Raw genomic sequence first — 24,433 nt, 5'->3', positions numbered from 1 at the left:
GTAGTCACCGTAGTGTCTAGACAAGAGGCGGTATTTCCATGACGTTATTGCTACAGGAAAACACGGGTGTTTATCTAGGTTCTAATCAATCAGTTTGATAAATAAATGAATCAACTGAATCTGTCACTAATTTGTCTGTGAAAGAGTGACAAGCGACCACTTTGATATTTAACATACGAATAAGTTCTTGTTTTTATTATACTGCTGCTTGTATGTATCCTTCTAGTAGCTTTAAAATCAAAGCTTTTAATAGCACAAACCACAATGACCAACCGGTACAACTTGTTTTCTTTAAAAGTTCATTAGTAAGCTAAGTTAATTTTGCTGTTACGGTAGTCATAACTTCGTAGCACATGTACTACGAAAAGAAAAATTATTGATAGCGCCATCTAGATTTCATGTAGCAAACTACATTGAACGCATGGAGTATAGGAACTTGACTAATTCGCGAGTTTTACAAATGGCCGCCAGAGGTCGCGACTGTCATGCTGTTTTACCGACGTGGAATGTCAACACATGCGCGGCGGGTTGCGCGATTTATAAAAATCGTACCAAATGCTATCCGACAGAAATCCATACTCGCCCATTGTAAAAATGTCAGCTGCATCCGCGAGCAGCTCCGGTAGTAAAATGAAAAATGTGGAAAATGATAACAGTAGTAAACGGACAGTTGGCAGTGTAAAAAAGAAAAGTTCTGGTGATAAAAATAAAAAGAGCGAGTCTAATACAAGCAGTACAATTATTAAAGTAAAAAGTGTGATTCCTAAACGACGGTAAGCTATTATTTATTTATTGGCTTCAGTGAAGTAAGCTCTAGCTGGCTGCGGTTTACCTGGCATAGTGACCTATTTACTAGACTTATTTAATTTTCATAAGAGAAACGTTATATTTGTGAGCATATTTGTGTTACTACACCCTTAATGAGGAGCATGCAACCGCAGATGTGTTCCAGATTTCTGGATATAATTAACAAGCGCGCTAAAAATATCCGGGAGTACAAATAGAGCATTGCATTGTACCTATAGTTTTAGACTGAAAGTTTGTGTTATTTATTTTCCCGCCAATTGTTTATTTTATTAAACGTCTCGGGCGAATTAAACTCGCGGCTGAACTTTGCCGGCAGACAAGGAGTTCAACGAATTTTTATCTCATAGATAAGGGCTAGAATGTAGCAAATAAAATATTGAATTGATAAATATTTTGATAAGGAAGTGTTTACTGTGAATTAGTTTCCGTTTACAAGGTGTATTTACAGAATTAGGTGACGCGGAAGACACACTTTTTTAAATCAACTAGAAAGTCTTTCGTAGTCTCATGTGTATTCAATAAAATTAGTTAATTGTAATTAGTGGAGCGCCTGGGGGTTTTCACCTCGGATTAGAGTTACAGTGAATGAATTAATATGATCGATGTGGGATATTGTTTTTTAAACTATAAATTGCAATGTTTACCCAAAATTTTTTTGTGCACTCCATTTTTTTATTGTTTAAACAAATTATTATAAAAAATTAATGTTTGACCATATATTTTCACTTTAAACAGTATTTTTTTATTTATATGTTAAATCTTACCTGAGTAGACATATAGGAACATTTTTCAAAGATACCTGTGTATAAAAATAGCAGTATCTCGAACAGGTAGAAAAACGTGGAGGGGAGAGCGGAGCGACAGCTGCTATGTACAATGGAACTTCTTGGCCAGTTTAATTATAAATGAAACGCACTTTATTGTGTACATTGAAAAAAATACGGTAATTAATTATGACTAATGAAAAGAAAAAAATATTTGTACAAAATCTGTTTATTTAAATATATAACATGGTTGTCTACATCAAATATTTTCTTCTACTTCATCTATCTGTACAATAGGTGAAGTATTGGAACAACTATTTCCGCTGCACTGTAAACATGATACACTGCAGTATAAACTACACTTGCGAGCAACCAAATCGACTCAACCTACATGTGCGCATTCGAAGATGTTTTCTTAAAAATATACTGAATTGCTTTTAAAAACCGATATACCATTAGAAAGCTTACAACTTCAGCTTTATATTGGTACCATTATTATAAAAATTGTATCAGTACTTTTTAAAATATTTAACTTAATTCAGCGGACTAGAGTATTTGCTCACTACGACTCCAACAAGTTATAACACAAACTACCCCTATAAAACCTCCACATTAAGGTTAACTTTATCTGTGGCTTATCGAAAGTTGATCGTACACATCTCCGCAAAAAAGCTTCATTTTATTTCCAAAAATTTTGGATACGACACCAGAAGAAGCCGCTCAAGTCGTTGCTCTACTGGAACAAGGACTAAGTCAGCGAAGAGTTGCTGCTCATCTGAGTTTGAGCCAATCTGCAGTATCAAGAGGGTACAGGTAGTATCAAGATACTAGTGCCTTCAATCGAAGACCAAGAATAAGCCGCCACCGGTCCACCTCGGAGAGAGACGACCTTTTTATTATTTCAACTTCACTACGAAATCGTCACTTAACCGGTGTCGATGTTCAACAGGAACTCAGAAGAGTTCGAAGAGTGGCTGTCAGCGAGTGGACAGTAAGGAGATGGTTGAAGGAAGCCAACCTCACCCCTAAACGGCCTACCACAGGCCTGAAATTACACATTCTGCATTCGGCAGTTAATAAGACTGGCCTCCATTGTTGTATGCTCCAATCGAGGTGTTCTCGGGCAAATTGAATGCGCGCTTGCCGATGGCGTGTCGTCAATTTCGGGCCTGTGGTAGGCCGTTTAGGGGTGAGGTTGGCTTCCTTCAACCGTCCCCGTACTGTCCACTCGCTGACAGCCACTCTTCGAACTCTTCTGAGTTCCTGTTGAACATCGACACCGGTTAAGTGACGATTTCGTAGTAAAGTTGAAATAATAAAACGGTCGTGTCTCTCCGAGGTGGACCGGTGGCGGCTTATTCTTGGTCTTCGATTGAAGGCACTAGTATCTTGATACTACCTGTACCCTCTTGATACTGCAGATTGGCTCAAACTCAGATGAGCAGCAACTCTTCGCTGACTTAGTCCTTGTTCCAGTAGAGCAACGACTTGAGCGGCTTCTTCTGGTGTCGTATCCAAAATTTTTGGAAATAAAATGAAGCGTTTTTGCGGAGATGTGTACGATCAACTTTCGATAAGCCACAGATAAAGTTAACCTTAATGTGGAGGTTTTATAGGGGTAGTTTGTGTTATAACTTGTTGGAGTCGTAGTGAGCAAATACTCTAGTCCGCTGAATTAAGTTAAATATTTTAAAAAGTACTGATACAATTTTTATAATAATGGTACCAATATAAAGCTGAAGTTGTAAGCTTTCTAATGGTATATCGGTTTTTAAAAGCAATTCAGTATATTTTTAAGAAAACATCTTCGAATGCGCACATGTAGGTTGAGTCGATTTGGTTGCTCGCGAGTGTAGTTTATACTGCAGTGTATCATGTTTACAGTGCAGCGGAAATAGTTGTTCCAATACTTCACCTATTATACAGATAGATGAAGTAGAAGAAAATATTTGATGTAGACAACCATGTTATATATTTAAATAAACAGATTTTGTACAAATATTTTTTTTTCTTTTCATTAGTCATAATTAATTACCGTATTTTTTTCAATGTACACAATAAAGTGCATTTCATTTATAATTAAACTGGCCAAGAAGTTCCATTGTACATAGCAGCTGTCGCTCCGCTCTCCTCCACGTTTTTCTACCTGTTCGAGATACTGCTATTTTTATACACAGGTATCTTTGAAAAATGTTCCTATATGTCTACTCAGGTAAGATTTAACATATAAATAAAAAAATACTGTTTAAAGTGAAAATATATGGTCAAACATTAATTTTTTATAATAATTTGTTTAAACAATAAAAAAATGGAGTGCACAAAAAAATTTTGGGTAAACATTGCAATTTATAGTTTAAAAAACAATATCCCACATCGATCATATTAATTCATTCACTGTAACTCTAATCCGAGGTTTTACGGTTTTGAATGCTCCAGGCACTCCACTAAATCTAAAATGAAAGTAATGTTTTACCAATTTGTAGCAAAATAAATATAAATCAGAATCCCTAAAAACATCACATATTTATTAAGGTCCAATTTTACAACACGTTGAACAAAAAATGTACCTGAATGAAAACATTTTTTTTTTGCTGTTGGAGACATTGCAGGCAGAGTATTGAATTAAAATGTAGTTTACGCCTTTACGGTAACCGCCGCGCCGTGGGCCGGGCTCGAGACTTGCGTATTAGCGTGAGGTTAACGTTAACTACGAGTTAAACTGCAATTACTTAATATTTGTTAACTACTTAATAATACTAAGTAAAGTTTTAATATTAGGTTATTATTTTTTTATTTTAAAAATAAATCCGTGCTTGTAATAAATGTAGGTAGCAAATTAAAGCAGACATTATTGTCACGTAACGAGAGAGCACGGTTAGCGTACCCGCTGGGTAACTGAATGCTACGCGATGTATATCGCGAGATCGATATGCGCCCGGAACAAAATAACATTTTTGTGTTCTACAAATCCTATATGCCAGATGTAAACAATGTCTTTGTAAACACCACCATACAGAAAATAATTTTCTTCAAGTCATCAAATACCCGCCATATACGCCATAATAATATTACGATAGATCACCTAGTTAAGCCGCCGGAGACGTGTTGACAAGTATTAGAATACAAGTAGAATGCCTATTGACAATAGTACTATTCAAAGTAGACCTACCTACCTAAAGGTACTTATCGCACAATATGTTAGTTCAATATCTTATCCTTGAGTTTCCATTTGCAAATGCTGTGTATTAACTCACATTTACTAATCGGTTAGCTCATTTACAACTCTAACATAGAATATTATAACTAAATAATAATAAATATATTTAAATTTTTAAACTGAAATGTCACTTGGATCATTGAAATGTCACATCATTAGAACTTAAAACGGGATATTCATTATGTTTATTAGTTTTTGCCAGTATCCGATACTGTACTGTAGCAAGCGCCATGATCACGGATGAACTGGAAATTGGCACAAACAAATAAACTTGGTAAATATCCCGTTTTAAATTCTAATAATAAATAATTGTTGCAACTGTTTAAAAATTGGAAGTAAATTATTAATCTTTATAAAATATTCTTATCAACATAACCTGCTAGAGGGGCCGTAAATGCAATTACCGATTATGATTAGTAAGTCTTTGGTAAATTCCCGGGACAGATTAAATTTTCGGAGTCGTAAATTTTGATCCGTATTTTAAAAAGAAATTAGTTCTTATTTAGGAATAGTTAAGCTTAGGAATTAAGAATTAAGACAAAGGGACTGACCTTTTTACATTAAACTAGTAACCCTGTCTTTACCTGATCCTGATCCTTGTCATTTACATAATTTTTCTAATAAATATCTACTTACTTAATCCCTCTATAATTATCATTGTAGATTTAATTAAATAAAAAATATCCTTACCTTACCAATATATTCGGCATTTACTGTCGTAAAAAATGTCCTGACAGATTTTGAACACGATACACGTAAAAAAGGATTATTAATAATGTTCAAAGTGGCAATACATGTCAGTCATGTTCCTACCAAAATGACAATTCATGTTGTTTGTGATTAAGATTGATAGTTACATCATAAGACGCATTTACAGGCTCCATGACAGAAGCTGCCTTGGCCGAATAATTTGGCAATCGAAATTTAAAACTAAAACCATCATAGTCCACGGTTAACAGGTTTTCTGCACGGTCCCGTTGTTAGTAGAATCGCAAGTATTTAAGTTAGATTTATTATACAAGATATTTTGTATGTCACATAAATACAAATAATATGTTAATCTTTTCTACGTAATCCATGAATATAGTATTGGAATTAGCCATTTCCCATGACACGCCTTAAAAACTTCAAAGTCGCAAATTCGACTATCCATAACTATCGATTGCCAGCCACTACAAACATCGTCGCCGTGATTCAATCAAAATGCATTTTTATAGTCATAAATATGTATTTTAGGTAATTAAGCTATTTTTACATTTTGTTGTGCAAAAAAACACAGTTATAAATGTATCTAAATATAAATTTACATATCATTTGATCTATAAAGTCATACAAACTCATTAGTTGCGATAAGTTTTACAATGAAGACTTAATTTACACCTCATATACATACGTTACATTATGTATTTTGAAATTAACTTTATAATTGAATGAAAAAAATATTTAACAAGATTGCAATAGTTATTCATGGAACTGTTAGAAGCTTTTAATACTCTTTAATATTTAATTTACTTAATTAAATCATAACACAATATCTAAATACAAATATCAGTAACACCAGTAAAAGATACTGGAATACGGAAAAGTGTAGATATGTTCACTGCTAGATTTTGCGAGGTCATCCAAAAATTGTGTATAGGTGTCTCATAAGGAGCTATAATTGGACCTAATTGTTCCTGATATAAATATTATAATTATTTATTTTAATTATTTTATTGAGTTGTATGATAATGATTATTGCCACGTAACTTTGAAAGAAGGGTGTGTATTTTCTGACACCGATATTATAATTAGCTTTTAGGAGCGCCTTTGCAGACTATTTCCAATGCCTTGATATATCAATTATCATCGCTACTAGCCTACTAAAAAGAAATCAATAAAGTTGCAATAAATTAAAAATATATGGTGTATTATGTTCTGCTTCTACTGCTTATTATAAGTAGTTGTAAGTTCATGGTCAGGTAGCACAATGTCAGTCTTTTAATTCATTTGAATTTTATTAAAAAAGTTTGACAAACCAACGGCGCGATGTTAATTTGAAACGATGCTTGTTTACAACAAAAATATCTGCGATCCTTAAAATATTTATAGAAGATTAGCAAAATATTTATTTTTGATTTTGTATGGGACAGGAGGCAAGCGAGCATACGGGTCACCTGCATTATACGACATAAGAACAGTAAAAAATTAATCTGATGAAAAAAATATAATTCTATGCTACTAAATACTGAGAATTTTCGAAAAATCTAAGGCTTAATAGTCGTTTCACTCGTAACTGAAACTATTGCACGATATTTAATCGACGTGAAATAACGCTTGCGTTCTGTTTCGTTGTGTGAGTAAGGTTACCGGAGGTCAAATTATACCCCTTCCCAATCTTCCCAATTCCCGATTCTCCAACAACTCTTAAATTCGTAACGCCCAAAAGGCCGGCAACGCACTTGTAAAGCTTCTGATAGTTACTTCGGATGTCCACGGGCGGCGGTAATTGCTTATTATCAGGTGATTTGTCGCTCGTTTACCGGCTCCTTCTGAGTCTGCCACGATGTCTATTGACGTTGAGGAACCCATCCACTCAGTTTAGTTCTGAGTTTTGCTCACCGCTCGTTCGAAATGCGGCAGAAATGTTCAGCCCAGTTCCACTTCAAACTTGTGGCTTTCTGACAAACGGAAACCTGCTTGTTCGGCGGTTAGCTCGATGAACTTCATAACCATTTATTGGTGGGATGTTTTCTGAATATGAGTGTGTATTTAAATGAATTTGGGAGCTATCATTGGTTGCATAAATGGATTTATAGTATTTTGTACAAGTATTTGTTTTCTTTATCGGTCTCTTTTGTTCCCGTATTATATGTGAGGATCTTGATTATATTTTTTTCCTAATTGCAATTCTAAGTGACTAGTTTTTTTCTAGAGTAATTTTTATACCTAGGTATTATAATTCCGGATATCTGTATGTATTTTTAATGTAACTTCTTTATCTTTAGCCTTGTAGTCTGGTGTGTGAATCTTAAGTTTTTTGTCGGTCGTCTATTAGTTTGATGGTAGATGGACTTAATTTCTTCGTTTTATTCCATGTTGTTTTTATTATTTTATTTATATTTCACCCGGATCTGAAGTAAGTGTTTTATCTATCCTTTTTATAGAATTTTTGAACCAGACGTACCCGTTGTATTTTTGCGTTAAGTAAAACCGTAGAACTTCTAGAAAAAAAATGCAGTGTGGACTATACATATAGTAATAATTATATTACGATATTTTTGAGTTTTATGACACTGCAATGCAGCGTCAGTCTTTATCCACGTTCGCAATTAGTCAATAGGTGCCTAAATTAAAAGCGATTTTAAGAACATACCACACGATGATAAAGTGCGATTAGATTACAAACCGACCCATATTTTTGTTATCTTTTGCTGTTCATTATATCATTATATCATAATTTTTAAGACAACACAGCGAAATAAACTTTTAATTTAAGACTGTTTTAAATAAATATGGAATCGCGTACATCAGTACATACAAGATGGACGTTCATAATATTTAGTAATTCATATTAAATTGTGTTTAATTACATAGATGGTACACGTTATATTTAGGTATTAACATAATTGCTTTGAATTTAAAACTAGCTAGATATTGTGTATTCTTTGCGATTATTTACTTTTGAGATGGATGATGATGATTTGGTCCTTATCCAAAAACGAATGCTTTTGCTCCTTAGTCCATATATTTTTTATGGTATAAACCGGTAAACGGGCAGACGGTTCACCTGATGGTAGGCAATCAAGTGCATTGCCGGCCTTTTGGGGGTTAGGAATTAAAGAGTTTGTTGGGGAGAGGGGTAATTGGGCCTCCGGTAACCTCACTCACACGACGAAATTCATCGCTACCGTTGCTTCACGTCCGTTTTCTGTGGGGCCGTGGTATCAATCCGTTCGAGCCGGCCCATTTGTGCCGAAGCATGGCTGTCTCACACACTATATGCAAACAGGTGTGTTAACGATTCGCACATACCGGCACCGGCGTGCTAATTGCATAATAATAAGGTTCTATATACACAGACCGTAATATTATACATGTTCAATATTGTCATATTGATCCAAAATTCCTTCTAATCAATTAAAAAAAATATTCATAGCCTACGTAATTTATTTTTATTACTTTATAATATTAAATGTATTGTTTTCTAACATTTTCACCTTTACCTTGATTGACCTCTAGTAATTATATTAATTTATTATTTATACATGTAATTATGTTATTCATGTTATTATGTTTGCATGCATTAACATTTAAAATTACAGTTGTTACCTTTTGGGTATTCAGACTCTGTGCTAATACTTACTAAGACAGCCTTGTTGGCTAAGTGGTTGCAAGTACTGCCGGCAACGATATTTGTAGATAGAGTAAAAGTGGTGACAAATTAAATTTTCTTGTCACCAATGGAGTAATTTAGTAGTTTAGTATTCGAAAATAGATATCTGCTCTTTTATTAGAGAGTTCCAACTATTAGAAAATAAATAAATTATGCAGCTCATCTAAAAATACGACATTTAATTTGGTTGCAACTCTTAAAATAAGAATAAGATTGTGATAGAAATCTTTAATTAAATTCATATTCAAATTATGTACTAAGTTTCGCCAGCGGTTTCGCCAGCTTGGAATTTGGATAATTTGTTAGTAGCTTCAAATTCTGTAGAAATACCAGGATGAAATGTCCCTTTAAAGCGAACTTTCCAATGGTGAAACAATTTTAATACTACTGAAAAAAGTTTCGAACGTGACTAGTTCTTATAAACAAACAATCAAATATTTTCTAAGTCAATATCTCTACAACACCGTGTCTCATACCAAAATTGCTTGCATTTTTATTGTACGGTCTACGAAATATCCTAAAATAAACACAAAATGATAGTCACCCCAAAGTTCGCTACGTCCACGTAGGCATACGCTACGAATGCGTAGCAACTTTTGGGGTAGCTCGTAGCACTTCTCCGTAGCTCCGTAGCGATACAACAGAAAAACTAAATATTATTTTGTACATAATTGAGTTAACTTCATATAATATATATTTATTAATTGTTTTTTTTTTCAGACAAGACTTGCTGAAATGGTACGGATGGGGCTACAAGGATTCCATGTTTAAACTGGAAGGAAACGCGGCCACCTTTACTGGGAACAGGTTAGTTTAATTTCATCATTTAAATTAACATTGTTATATTAATGTTAAATCTGATGCCATTTTTATACATATTTTAATTAGCTATTAAATATGCATATTTCTTGTATACTATATAAATATGCAGATGTTTTAGTAAAAGGATGAAGAAACTAAGTAACTATACATAAGTGAAACGTTAATATAATTATGTACTAACCGGAGCTGCGGACTACCTAGCGGGTTACCGGGGCTCCGGTTCGAAAAGCAGGAGTAGGAACGGGGTGGTTTTTAGTCAGTAGGCATCTGACACTCCTCTCGCCTCGCCCAAGGCGAGAGAAGTCATTTTGGGTGATTTTCCCCCTCAAAAAAGAAAAAAAAATACAAACTTTTTATGTTACATATATGTCTTTACTGTAATATTCATAAACAATCTGCATATTTCTTTCAACTAACGAGTTATGGCTCGTGTTTGGCCTTTGATTTATTTTAAGTAATAAAAGCGGCGGTTTGTTATAAACCTCTTCATTAATAGTTTTGTAAGAAAGCCTTGACTTGTTATTCTATTGATTCTCGATGCACCATTTAAATGCTATAAAATATACATACATACATACATACATGCAAAATGTCTGCAGTTTTAAGACTGTTGACCTCTGAGATTTACGTTATTTCTTCTCTGTTAAGAAATCTTATGACATGAATTTCAAATAGTTATTTATCTTTATTATGTGAAAGAGAAAGGAGTTGTGATAGGATGACGTCTGATGGACTCTGTAACAAACGACGTATTGTGTCTACCCTTAGTAGAGCAGGAAGAAACCTTTTTGCAACGTCACGCCTTTTATCCCCGAAGGGGCAGGTAGAGGTGCACATTACGGCACGTAATGCCGCTATACAATGTACACCCACTTTTCACTATTTGTGTTATAAGTCCCATGAATAGGGGATGCGCCTATTGCCATATGCTGGGCACAATTCCAGACTCCGTAATAGACTGAGAATTTTTCGAAAAACCTAAAAAGTTCCAGTAATACGAATATAGCCCAGAAATCGAACCCGAGACTCCTTGTCCGGCAGTCGCACTTGCATCCACTCGACCAACAAGACACTCTACTATTACAAACGTAATAATGTAAATTACTACATTTCGCGACCAAATGATAATGTGATATTTAAATATAAACATACGCCGTTTAAATAATATCTTTTTATAGTTTCTTAGAACATTTTAAGCACATGTTTATGAAAAGCTTCGAAAACAGGATCTATTATGATGAGTGCAAGTTTTGTAACTTTGGTGGTAATCTGTTATGGTACGTGGTATCACTGGTAACAGGGAAACTAATGTTCAAATCGCTTGTACATAGACAAATTTGAAAGCCTGGATATATTTCATTTGTCTAAGCTGTCATTTCGTAAATCACTTGTGGAGATGCTCACCGATTCGTAAATAATACTGGTTTATTCACTTATTATTATTAGTTATTTAATTATTCACTTTTAGTTGTTTAGCTCTTAGTTATATTGTTAGGTTACTTTTTTCCGCCACTTTCTAGTTTAATATAATGCATGCTGTGAAACTCTATTATTGGCTTAAGAACCTCATGTCACATATACCATATCATGTACTTAGAAAGTAAGCTGTTGAGTTTCCTATAAATAAATAAATAAATAAATACTCAATCGTTACTCAATTTTAACTTTGACTCTTTAGGGAATAGTTCTGTCACTACGAATTCTTTATAAAAGACAGGGATAGAAAGATATTTAAGTACAACCGAAAATTTTGTAGCCTTTCAGTCAGTATTCGGGTGTAAGAATCATTTTAATGTCATATATTATTATTATTAGCTACCAGTAATGGTTGCATATGTAGGTACACATTTATCTACAGAGCCGTAATGCAATGTAAGTAGAATTAGTAGTTTTTTTGTTTAATGTCACGAATTCAGTGCGGTAACAAAACAATTTAAGCACTTGTAAATGTACTGCATCATTATTCATTGAATACTGTGTTCATTCACCAAAAATATACTTATACATCAAATAAATGGACACTGCAAACATTAAAACATCATAATAAGACACAGGTCTTTTGCGAAGTATGGCGACTATGTACAATAATGTACATATGTGTCATTATGTTCTAAATAGACTATTCAGTGTCCACGCAGGGTCATAGCCACAAAGAAAGTGGTGTCAACGAGATATGACTGGATGGCCACAAACCAGGTTCTGGTGGGCGGCCAGCAAATTGTCACTTCCCGTTAATTCGCCAGAGCACGTGCCATTTGGCTCGGCATCTTATTCCGCACTCAATAATCATATTGTTCAACTAGGTTACTTGATTAGCTGTCGAAATTCAAGGCATTTAGGTCGTCAGTGTCCTTGGCTAATGGCCGAAATCGATTCAAAATATCTGAATCGATTTCGGTTTTTGTGAGGAACTCTGATTCTTAAATTATTCATTCTCTTCACAAAACTTTGGACTTTTTCCCTGTGTCGTGGGTGCCCAAACATACAAGTTCACATACACATGACACCCAGGCCTGAAACAACAAGCTCCGTGTGGGAATCGAACCCGCTACACGTTCCACGGCAGCCAGTTGCCCAGCCAGCGCACCATCCGTGTAGTTATTACAGTTGGTGCGGTGGCCGAAATCGATCGAAAATATCTGGATAGATTTCGGTTTTTGGGAGGAACACTGATTCTAATAAAGTTAACCAAACACCAAACTTTTAAAATAACTATAACGTAACATGAACGTAATTTTATGGTCTTGATGACAGTAACATCACTTTAGTTAGAGGATAATAGCTGTTACTGTTTATTAAATAACTTCCTAACAACTACATTGTAAAAAGTGGTGTGAATAGAAGTCTACTAGTAAATGTGGTAGAGATAATAGTTTAACTAAATTGCAGGACATAAATGCAATTCTTAGTCAGCAGTAAAACTTTGTGTCTACCATAGAAGTTGATTCAAGTATAAATAATGGTTAAAATGGCAGAGCAATCGTCGGAACGACTTGCGACTGTAAATATTGATCGTAAAACAAGTTGCAACTCAATGAATGGACTGAACCTCTGTTTATTGTGAATAGCAAACATAACTTAAGGACCATACGTACCTATTTATTACGTACTAGGAAGTTATAGTGATTTTCTTTTCAAAGTTCCTATTGTTTGTATTCAATTGCCATTTTCGCTATTGCAAAATTTCGTAGTCAATAGGGTAGTTGACTTTTAATGTCTGTCTTGTTGGCTATTTTAAAACATTAGACACGTATTTTTTATTTTCTCAGGGAAACAGATACTTTTGAAGATATTGATTTGAAGTAGTCACTCCTAGGTTCGTTTTATACGTGGAAATGACGTATTTGAAATCTAAACTTTGATTAGTTTTATCGAAGTTATATCGTTATTTTATATGACAACATTAAAATACATATCTAATATTTATTCATTATCTAACTGACGGACTAAATAGATTTTTAATTTTCATACCCCGTCATCATCCACATGTCAAAATGCGTTTAAAATATTTAGTTACTAGATGTTATATCCTTATGGCCAAACGAGTTTATTGGTGTCAATAAACTTTTTGTGATAAATCTAGGTACTGCAGATAAGACTGCTTCACAAGGAATGTTGTCATTATAATATTATTTTAATAAAAGTGATAAGATATCGTACGCAATCACGAAGGCCGCATTAGAATTTGATAGTCAAATGAATCGACCTTGATCTACTATCGCTGACATATTTGCCGGTCTTAGTATCTCTTCTACATCTATCTACCTAGACTAATATTCGTTTAAATTTTTGTTTGGCTGTCTATTTGTTTGTTCTCGCAAATCTCTCAAATTTCTGCACCGATTTTGTCGGGACTTTTATTGGCAGGTAGCTGATGTAGGAGGACTAAATTTGGTTACTTTTATTTGTCACAAAGTTTGTAATCCACGCGACCGAAGCCGTAGGCACCGGTTAGATAAATGACGTCCATACGTGGATAGGTACATATCTTTCATATTTATCCCATAAAGCAAGTAGAGGAACGAGGCATGTATTGTGTACGTGTACTTACAGCAGATTTTTTGGTCTAAAATCTAAAATTTAATATAGGTACGTAACCTAATGAATATGATTACAGCTGACGTTTTTCAGACAATTCTGCAAAATTATTTATGCAACTCATTAGCTAAGGAGTGAACAATAGATGACATTATGCAGTTTTATAACGACACACACAAACTTAATCTACAAACTAAACTGCAGTAACAGTGTGACATCACTGCCGCGCTAGGACAGGCCTCACACAATCAAGTCTGCTAGCACTCATAGGCAGGATACTATTGGTACTGCCCCTCACCATCCTCGCCAGAGACGCGCACATCTTTCTCACTGTTGTAAAAAAGTGTAGTCTACGTGAGCTTTGGCGAATAAATCCGATCCTTATCTATTTACTACGAGTATTCATGACCGTACCTATAGCAGTAGGTACTTACCTTAAGGTACGTACCTACCTATGGCACCCGTAAATGTTACACGGCCCTCCGACCCAAGCATTAACACCGTTCACTAATGTACACGTCAATATTCACACTGTACATTAGACAATTTTACTCCGTCAAAAATTAATGCTTTATAGCTTTACCTACTGCGAGCGCCGTAACTGTGGAGGAAGACTTTTTTAAAAGTTTTTGTGCTGGAAAACTAGACCGAATTCTTTAATGAATGGGACGTAAGAATGAATCTGAATAAAGTCTGTTAATATAGTACATTCAGTGTTTTGATTGGAAAGCATGTAGTATCAATGAAGTGTGTAGAATAAGATATATCATCATCTCCAACTTGCCTTGACGGGCTGCTGAAGCGTTTTTCTGTTAAAAGTAGCAGAATTAGTACAAACCCTACGTCGTCCGAGGTTAGACAAATAAAATATAATTCTAACATAATAGTATCCTCTTTCTCTATTCTATGCTACTCCGTGACTACAGTATCGACCCTTGATGGTAACGAAAGACCTTTGGCTAGCTAATACTTAATGCGTCGACAAATATTCCCTTGTTTGCTTGTTTGTCATTCACAAGCGACGACTACAAACATACACACAATGCTGTTTGATCTCCAGTCTGACAATATTTGCTCAGCTTTACTCGATCTTAGATAATCTGTTACGATTAAATGCAATCTGCAACTAATCATTTTCATATCTTTATGAATGGACTAGCTTCTTCCCGCAGCTTCCCACGTTCCCGTGGGATAAAAGTATCCTACCAATTACTCAAATCAGATCATTTTTATCAATCAGCGCTTTTTTTATGGAATAGGGCGCAAATGAACAGAGGGGTCTCTTTATGGTAAGCAATTGGTCCAGACTATAGATAAAAGTAACGCCAGGGTGACAAATCCATTGCTAGCCTTGTGCAGATTGGAGACATAGAATTTGAGCTAAAGGCCCAAAGCCTCGATAGCTAAAATTATTATCTGCTTCCGAATATACAAGAATTATTTTAATAAATTTAAAAGTTGTTTAGTATGAAAATATAAGTCACCTGATGTTTTTCTCAGGGAAAGTAACAGCTGCCTTAGTGGAAAGTAAATGGACTTCAAACGGAATTGATGGATGGAAAAGTCGTTTTTAACCGCTAGGTTATATAGTTCTTGTTAAATATTAAAAGTTCTATGAATTTTCCAACAACTCTGCGTGTGTAGATAAATAAGAAAAAAAGATACGAAAACTGTAAAATAATATTCTAATATTTTTATTTGCCACCACTGCGGGTAAATGAACAGTCAATCGATATAGTCACTTTAGAAACCTGCACAGACGAGGAATGTTAATTAATGATTGCGAAAAAAACATCAAAATGTTGACTCTTGTCAATATGGATCCCTGGACGACCTTTATCAATATGGATCCCTCATAACTCATGAAGAAAACTTAAAATACATCGTGATGCAGTTGATTCAAGTCAGTTGGACAACTGTCCTACAATAGTGCAGGTCTAAACGGAAGCCTATATTCTATATCCTAATTCGGCCTTTACGTACTTATTTATGAAACACTAAAAAACATAGGTAGGTACTTGTTTAAACGTAGTAGGCCTAGTAACCTTCACACTACATGTGACACGCCACTGACCACAGTTATGACATCAGTCTTTGTGTCCTGAAAATTGATGAACGTCAACACTAAGCACAAACATTTGACCAAATGTGTGAAATGTAAATTTTTTCCTCTCATGTGAACTTTGACGTCATTTATAGTCTTTACATTAGGTAATGGGTTCATGTACTTATGTACGATGGTCGCAAGTCATGTCATAAAGTATGGGATGTGGCCTAAACTTTGAACATGGAGGTCTGCATACCTAGAATAACCGTTTGTTACACGAAAAATATTAGGATACCTTGATGATTTTTGAGTAAAAAAATAATCCTTTTTTGTCCTAATGCATGATCACATTAACTATGCAACATCATAAACTATTCCCTTACATTTTACATTCATTCTCATTGAACATCTTTCTATTACAGATACTCCATCGGAGGGCAGACTCTACCACACCTAGCACAATGGGCTATAGACAAATTCGGCATAGATCCCTCAAGGGACCCGAAGATTCCCGAGCTCCCGAAGACATTTGCCGAGAGCCGACTACCAGAGTCCATTCGGTTGGAATTGGAGGAGATTGCTGAAGTGAGCATCGATGGCATGGATAGACTGATCAGAGCACACGGGCAGACGCTTAAGGACATGGCCCAGTTAAGGACCAACAGCTTCCCGAGGATCCCTGATGCTGTAATATGGCCTGATAGTCATGAGCAGGTGAGGACGGCAAACGGTTACTGTGAATTAAAGTTTAGGTTACTCTGGCTTTTTAAACGAATGGTACAGGAACGAAACTTTAGATCATATACGCAACCATCCTATAAAAAAATACTTTTGAATATAAATTATAAATTGGACGTTTATATTTAATAAAAAACCTTGAAATTCTGGAAGGACACCATTAAATTAATCATACTAATGGAATAATTTACGCAAGTTCCTCTATAAATATTTTGCGTAACGCCAAGGGCCTTGTTTTTTTAATCGATTCTATGGAACAGCAAAATAATTTCGCAATGGACAGTACCATTGACATTTTCGCATATATTTTATCGAACGTCTCTATCAAAGTCAAGAACAAGGTACCTATTCGGAATAAATATAAATTCCCGCTCAAATCCATATATCGACGAAAAAGGTCATGGTGATTTATAAACAGTTTATAATCTTCATAATGAACGAACGGCAATTAGTTATATGAATTATTAATCTTATATTTATTTAGTACTGGCCGGTTACAAGCATAGACATTAATAATATAGTAATTTATAGTTCTATTTGTCTATGATACGACACGGTTAATTGCGAACGTTTAATTAACGTAACGCCGCGGATGAGGTCAGATTAAAAGTAGGTCACATTTCGCTTTCCGCACACCATAATAGCGAGGCAGATGGTTTAATTTTTTTATGTGGTATTTACTGTTTTCTACGCGCAAAGACCGAAATAGCTCATAGCTCATTGTAATTTATTTAAAACGATGTGTCAGGATCTAAGATGAGACTCAACTTACTGGTACATAGGGCTTAGTGTATGCGCAGACCCGGATCGGATCGGATCTGTTATCCTGCTAGGCAGGCCGCCTCGCCTCGGAAAGCAGGAGTAGGAACGGGGTGGTTTTTAATTAGTAAGAGTCTGAAATTCCTCTTGCCTCGCCCAAGGCGAGAGAAGTAATAGGATATTTTTTCCATAAGTAAATCACGTAATACATTGACCTACAAGTGTTACAAATTACTTAGGTTTGGCTGCTAAGGCCACATTGATGGAACTATAACAAAATACCTCGCCCTTCGCGGCTGCGTGCGATGTGCTAAGTAGGTACCTACCGAATGTACATTTACATAATATAAGCGTCACAATATTATACTTAATGATTAGTGTAATAATGCGAATTAATGTGTTTCGACTTCCTAACGTAGTACTTGGGCTTGTAAGGACAAAGTCCTTTAAATATTTCGTTATAGAATTTAAATAACATAATGTATCGTAGATGGACAAAAGGAGTTTATGGAAGACATATGAATGGATGATTGATAGCACTGATGCACACTTATGCATTTTTCATTCATGAAGCTAATCAAGTATCCTAGTAGTAGGTAAACTAGTAGCTAAACTTCTGCTTAACCTCATTAGTCAAAGATATTAGTTAAATGTCGTGAAAGCCAGGAGGCTTAAGACGCATGCTTCTCATGCATGAGAGTGCGGGTTCGAAACCTACCAACGGCAAGTACCTACCAATGTGACTTTTTCCGAGTTATATGAACTTTCTAAGCATTTTAAATTTAGACACCACTGACTAACGGTGAAAGAAAACATCGTCAGGAAACCTGGGAGTATAATTTCTAATTATAGATAAGTTTGAAATCACCAACCCACATTGAGCCAGCGTGGTCATTAAGGCCTATGGCCAACCTTCTCCCTGCGAGAAGAGGTCTTTGGTCAGCAGTGGCCACTTATAGGCTGTTGATGTGATGTCTTAGTGAAATTGCCTATGTATGTGCTATAACATTTCAATGCTACTTTCCAGGTGGAGCAAATAGTGGCTTGTGCATCCCGGCACAACTTCGTGATCATTCCGTTTGGTGGCGGCACCTCGGTGTCGGGCGCCGTCACCTGCCCCGCGAAGGAGACCAGGCCTATAGTGGTACTGGACACGAGCGACCTCAACTCCATCTTGTGGCTCGACAAGGAACAACTGCTGGCTCGAGTACAGGTGAACATTAGATGTTGTTTATAATGATTAATGTTTTAGATCCTGTTAATAATACGGTTTTAAATTAGGTCCATCTGGTTTTCACCTAATGTTTTCTCAAATCAGAAAGTGCCTATATGGATAGTAAATTCACTGACACGTGTTAATATCAAGTATGTACACGAGATATTTGACACTAGATGCCTAAAAATTAGCACTTTGTTGGAAGAAAAAATAATTCTTGATAAATATATCCTTGACAGTGTTTAGCATTAGCACCTCTGCTCCGCAACCATTATAGTATTTGATTAGCGGACAAATAATGATCGGGCCTATAACGTAATTTTTTGTACTGATGATTCAGTTTTTTTATTGGATGAAATACGCATGACGCGTATGTAATTATGTACTTGATGTTTGTAAAGAAGATAATAATTCTTTCATCCAGTGTTATGAATGTTACACAGAATTTCGATTTGTGTAAATAAATAGATATTTATTTCTTGACTAGGATAGTCTTAGATTACACTACTAGATTTCACTTAGGTAGATCAAATTGTCTCTCTTTGGTTGACATTTCTGAATGAATGAAAAAACGAGAACCAATGTATTTAGATTATGTGAGGAACAATAAGAGTGAGGTTTTGTGGTAGGACAACATGTGTCAAGAAAGAATGGAGGAAGCAGATATATTTGGACCGAATTTGAGATAAGCTCATGAAGATAACTTAGGGTACATTTACCTATTACAATCTCATTTCTTCAACTAGTTACTTAACTTTCCAGGCGGGTATAGTAGGCCAGGACTTGGAACGGGAGATGCGCGCGCGCGGCTTCACGGTCGGCCACGAGCCCGACTCGTACGAGTTCTCCACGCTCGGCGGCTGGGTGGCCACCAGAGCCAGCGGCATGAAGAAGAACACCTATGGAAATATTGAGGACCTCATTGTGAACACTAAGGTAAGTTCCTCAAAGAGAGGAGATGGTAACGTAACCTTTAGATAACATAAGATGACTGAATGAGTATATAATATAAGTAAATAATATAAGTAATAAGTAAGTATATAGTAAGTATAGGTCGCCACACGGAAGTAAATGTCGGGCAACACATAAACTTGGTCAATTTAAGCGTTTATGGTGATTTAAGAATAAGAAGATTTAAAGTCAAGGTCACTGGTGGATAGACGTAGATCCAGTTGATTTATCGGCTGCCCTGGATATCATTGGAAAATGTCTACGATCAGCAGTAGACATATTGAGACTGGCGCCTTGTGATAATGATGACGATGAAAGATAAATATCAGATACTTAGCTTACAAAAGCTTGACTGCACGGTTGGTGCGGTGGCTGGGCAACTGGCTGCTGCGCAACGGGTAGCGGGTTCGATTCCTGCACGGAGCAACTCTTTGTGTGATCCACAAATTGTTGTTTCGGGTCTGGGTGTCATGTGTATGTGAACTTGTATGTTTGTAAACGCAACTACGATACAGGAGAAAATTCTTTGTGGGGCAACGTTTTAAAAAAAATCTGAACTCATTGTTTTCAAACCTAATATTATCTAAAGTGTGTATATTAAAAACTATCGTAAAATGTTTCAGGTAGTGACAGCTCGCGGTGTGTTCGAGAAGAGTTGTCGCGTGCCTCGCGTGTCGTGCGGCCCTGAGTGGGAACATGTCATCATGGGCTCTGAGGGGTGCTTCGGAGTCGTTACTGAGGTATGTCACGCGAATAATAAGGACGTTTCACAGATATAAAAGTCTTAAGTAGCATTAAACTATTTATTAACATTAAATTAACAAATAAAGTATATTAGCAACACTTAGAGAGAAAAAATGCAATTCACACATCCACAACTGATTGCTAACTATAATTTTCAGGCGCTTTTTTTATAACTTTCATTTTTCACTGTCACAAAAATAATATTTCTTGTGTAATTTTAATCTATGACACCTATTATTGTTTGTAGGTGACGATAAAGATCCGTCCACTTCCCCCCGTGGTGCGCTACGGGTCGCTCGTGTTCCCCGACTGGGAGAGTGGCTTCTACTTCGAGAGAGAAGTCGCGAGGCGACGCCTGCAACCCTCCAGCATCAGACTTATGGACAACGAACAGGTACATTTTAAATAATAGTGATAATGTGAAATCACTTAATAATCATCATCAAATAAATCTTTAGATTAGTCTAATTTTATTAATGTTAAAATATGTATTTTCTCAAAGTGTCCCAAGTGCCCAAGTCCCCATATTTTCTTTTCTTCCGTAAAAATATGGTTAATGAAATACTCCACAAAACTAGCTCAGACCGGATGGTTCACCTAAAATTAATGTACTCTAATCCTAATAACATTAATGATTTTTTATATTATCCACAGTTTCGTTTCGGCCAAGCTCTAAAAACAGAGAACACGTGGGGCGGCGTTCTCTTAGACGGGTTGAAACGTCTGTACATCACGAAGATCAAGGGCTTCGACCCTGCCAAGCTGTGCGTGGTCACTCTCCTCATGGAGGGCTCGGCGGAGGAGGTCTCGGAGAGGGAGAGCAAGCTCAACAACATCGCGGCCCAGTTCGGAGGGATACCCGCCGGGGCCACGAACGGGGAGAATGGATACACATTAACCTTTGTCATCGCTTATCTCAGAGTATGTATTCAATCAGCTATTGAATATGGTTCACATAAACCTAATGTTATAAACTTTATTCCCCAAAAGACGGGTACGCGGAATGTGCGTATGTCGTAATATCATTAGATCGTGCACATTTCACCCATTCACTCACTAGGCACAAATTAATGTACTTTCGAATGGTCGAAAATCCCAATAATTCTTGTCCTATTCGGCAATGAACACATTTTCCTCATAAGTCCCACTTACAATCCTAAAACCACTTAATTAAATTAAACACAAGAGCTACCAGCATTAGACATTTTAGTTTATTTCCTAAGGATTCAACGCTAATAATTAATCTTTCGTTATTTGAACGAACAGGACGTGGCAATGGAATACGACGTAGTATCAGAATCGTTCGAGACATCGGTTCCATGGGACCGCACGCTCGCGCTCTGTGCCAACGTCAAGCAGCGCATACGCAACGAGTGCGCCAAGCGAGGCATCGATAAATACCTCATATCACATCGACTGACGCAAACGTAAGACACATCATACTATAAAATACAAGTCATTATTATTAATTTGAATAATGTTATATTTTGAATCATTCAAAAAGTACACCTACCTAATAATGCATGAAATACATTATTTAAAACGTACCTACCTAAGTCCGCACCTATAATATGGCAGCTATAATAGGTACTACTTATTACGTACCAACTCATATAATATTTATCATAACCACCTAATGACTAATTTTTACCAAAAGTCCCTATAAAATGTTAGATAGGTCACCAGTTAAGTATATTAACTCACGTAAAATTAATTGATAATAAATTATTGAAACTTAATTCCAGGTATGACGCAGGCTGTTGTATTTATTTCTACTTTGGTCACTACATTGGGAACTGTGTTGACCCCGTGTCAACATACGAAGAAATCGAAGAGGCTGCACGCGACGAGATCATTGCCTGTGGTGGTGAGCTTTTTTTTCTATTCGTTGCGTTACGTTGGCATTACTGTTCCGTAAAAAAGGTCAATTTAGCGACTATTTTCATAACATTTTCCTATAAACGCTAGAGTCATACTGTGCAATTTTTATGTGTTATTCTGTTTTATTTTTACGCACATCGTAAATTAATGTAGTTGATTATGGTTATTTACTATTGTTTGAAATCATTCGGCAGGATCAATATCACACCATCACGGGGTCGGGAAACTCCGGAAGAAATGGTACGCGGATACAGTCAGCGAGCCGGGACGACAACTTTTGCTTGCCGCGAAGAAAGCTTTGGATCCAGACAACATTTTCGCATTAGGGAACATGGCATTTGAAGAGCACAGCAATAACACTGACGTATCGGTTAAAAGTAAATTATAAGGTTTTAGTTAAGTGTGTCCCACTTGACTTCGCAAGTCTTAGGTCCATTTCAATCTTGATTTAATTTCATAGATAAGATAGTCCTTTTGTTAGATTTTGTACATTGTTTTATACAGATCAGAGAATGAAATACATAATAATGTTCTAATGAATGGCATAGAAATTCCTATTAAATTGATGGCAATAAATTAGTGCTTTGAAGATCTTTCTTTTTGAAGGCGATGACGTCATACCCAGTTATGTAGCGCTTAGGTACTCTACTATTCGTAAAATCTGTGTGTGATAAATATTTGTTCGTGTATTTACAAAATAACTTTCCAGTTACGTTAGATAGCTTACTTAGCGGTAATTTACTCTATGGACAATAGTCGTTCAATTATTGGTATAAGGGTAACTTACTTCGGTCATGATTGGCAAACCTCGCTTTATAACATTCGACAAATTAGATAATAAGTGTAGTTTATAACATTTTTTATAAAAAGTTGCATTCGTTCATATTTATTTATACAAAAATGACGTACCTATACGTTTAATGGTAGTGATTCGATGAAATTGAGACTTTATGACAAACTTTACATAATTATGTCATCAACGATGTTCATCCTCAAATAACTATTGTACTTATTGAGGAAATTAGGTGACGTAATCATGACACATATTTTTTAAATACATACATAAAACCACGAGACCCGATTTTGCTTCTCCACAATTTGCAAGGAAATGGTCGCATATATCTAATATCGCGTCACTTACAACATTTCAGACGCTCAACCAAGACACGACACCTTGTAAACAATTCAAATATTATATTAAATTACAATAGGTTAGCTATAGTTTAAATAAAAATTACACATTATGTTTTATTAAAGAAGACATTTATGACATGTATTATGTTTTTGATTTACTCACTTAAAATATGAATGAATAGTAGGTTTTTTTTTTATATACAGAATATGCGGCCTATTTTCTTTTTTTTATTTATGCCAAAGACAAAATAAAATTGCCACATTACATTAGCCATCAAATTGTAACGATAACCATGTATGCAGTGACCAGTGCCATATGATTTTAGTTAGTTTGATATTATTGTTTCGTAGTCTTCTTGTTATTGTTTACAACCTGTTATAAATTACCAATACGTAATACGTCCTTAGTCTGACCATGTACTTACAAATAAAAGTCTCTCATGCGCTTTGACACGTTCTCATCTTGATTGATATTTATTATAGCAATTAATTGCTCAATCTTATTATAAATAACGAATACTTACAAAAAAATGCTAATCATTTTCTTTATTAATTCAATAAATTACATTCCTTCTAAGTTTTCAATGTATTTAATGTGATTAATTTATAAGTTTATGAAGTATGGGGTTTGTGATTATTTAGAAAATAAATTGTTTGTCTTGTAAATAAGTGAGGGTGATTGCAATACCAATAAAGTTAATGTTACCAAGATTCACGTATTTTCTTTAATTAATTCAAACGGTATTACTCGACCGTTTATAAGTAGCTCTTTTTTTGTAATGTAAGTTTTAGGTACCTGTGTATAACTATAATATACAGCTTGAGAAAAAAAATACAATTCTAATTATTAATTTGTTTAAAGTTTAATCCAATTTAAACCCAATTCATTCGTGGTTTACATTTATTAAACAAATAATATTTAATATAGATACCTACTTCC

At 35.4% G+C, this 24,433-nt stretch overlaps 1 protein-coding gene across 1 annotated transcript; it reads left to right on the top strand.

Annotated features, from left to right (window-relative positions):
- The first annotated feature begins 544 nt into the window (after window positions 1-544).
- Window positions 545-24,204, top strand: LOC118264112 (alkyldihydroxyacetonephosphate synthase). Its single transcript, XM_050704825.1, has 11 exons — window positions 545-773; window positions 9,884-9,970; window positions 16,493-16,784; window positions 18,595-18,780; window positions 19,546-19,719; window positions 20,358-20,474; window positions 20,726-20,872; window positions 21,133-21,399; window positions 21,745-21,905; window positions 22,224-22,345; window positions 22,554-24,204. The coding sequence occupies exons 1-11, from the start codon at window positions 556-558 to the stop codon at window positions 22,745-22,747; spliced, it is 1,965 nt and encodes a 654-aa protein (XP_050560782.1). The 5' UTR covers window positions 545-555; the 3' UTR covers window positions 22,748-24,204.
- The last annotated feature ends 229 nt before the right edge of the window (window positions 24,205-24,433 follow it).

This window comes from Spodoptera frugiperda, chromosome 26 (genome assembly GCF_023101765.2).
Source record: "Spodoptera frugiperda isolate SF20-4 chromosome 26, AGI-APGP_CSIRO_Sfru_2.0, whole genome shotgun sequence".
Taxonomy (NCBI): domain Eukaryota; kingdom Metazoa; phylum Arthropoda; class Insecta; order Lepidoptera; family Noctuidae; genus Spodoptera; species Spodoptera frugiperda.
Note: the sequence above shows the minus strand (reverse complement) of the source record. Positions and strands in the feature narration are given on the sequence as shown.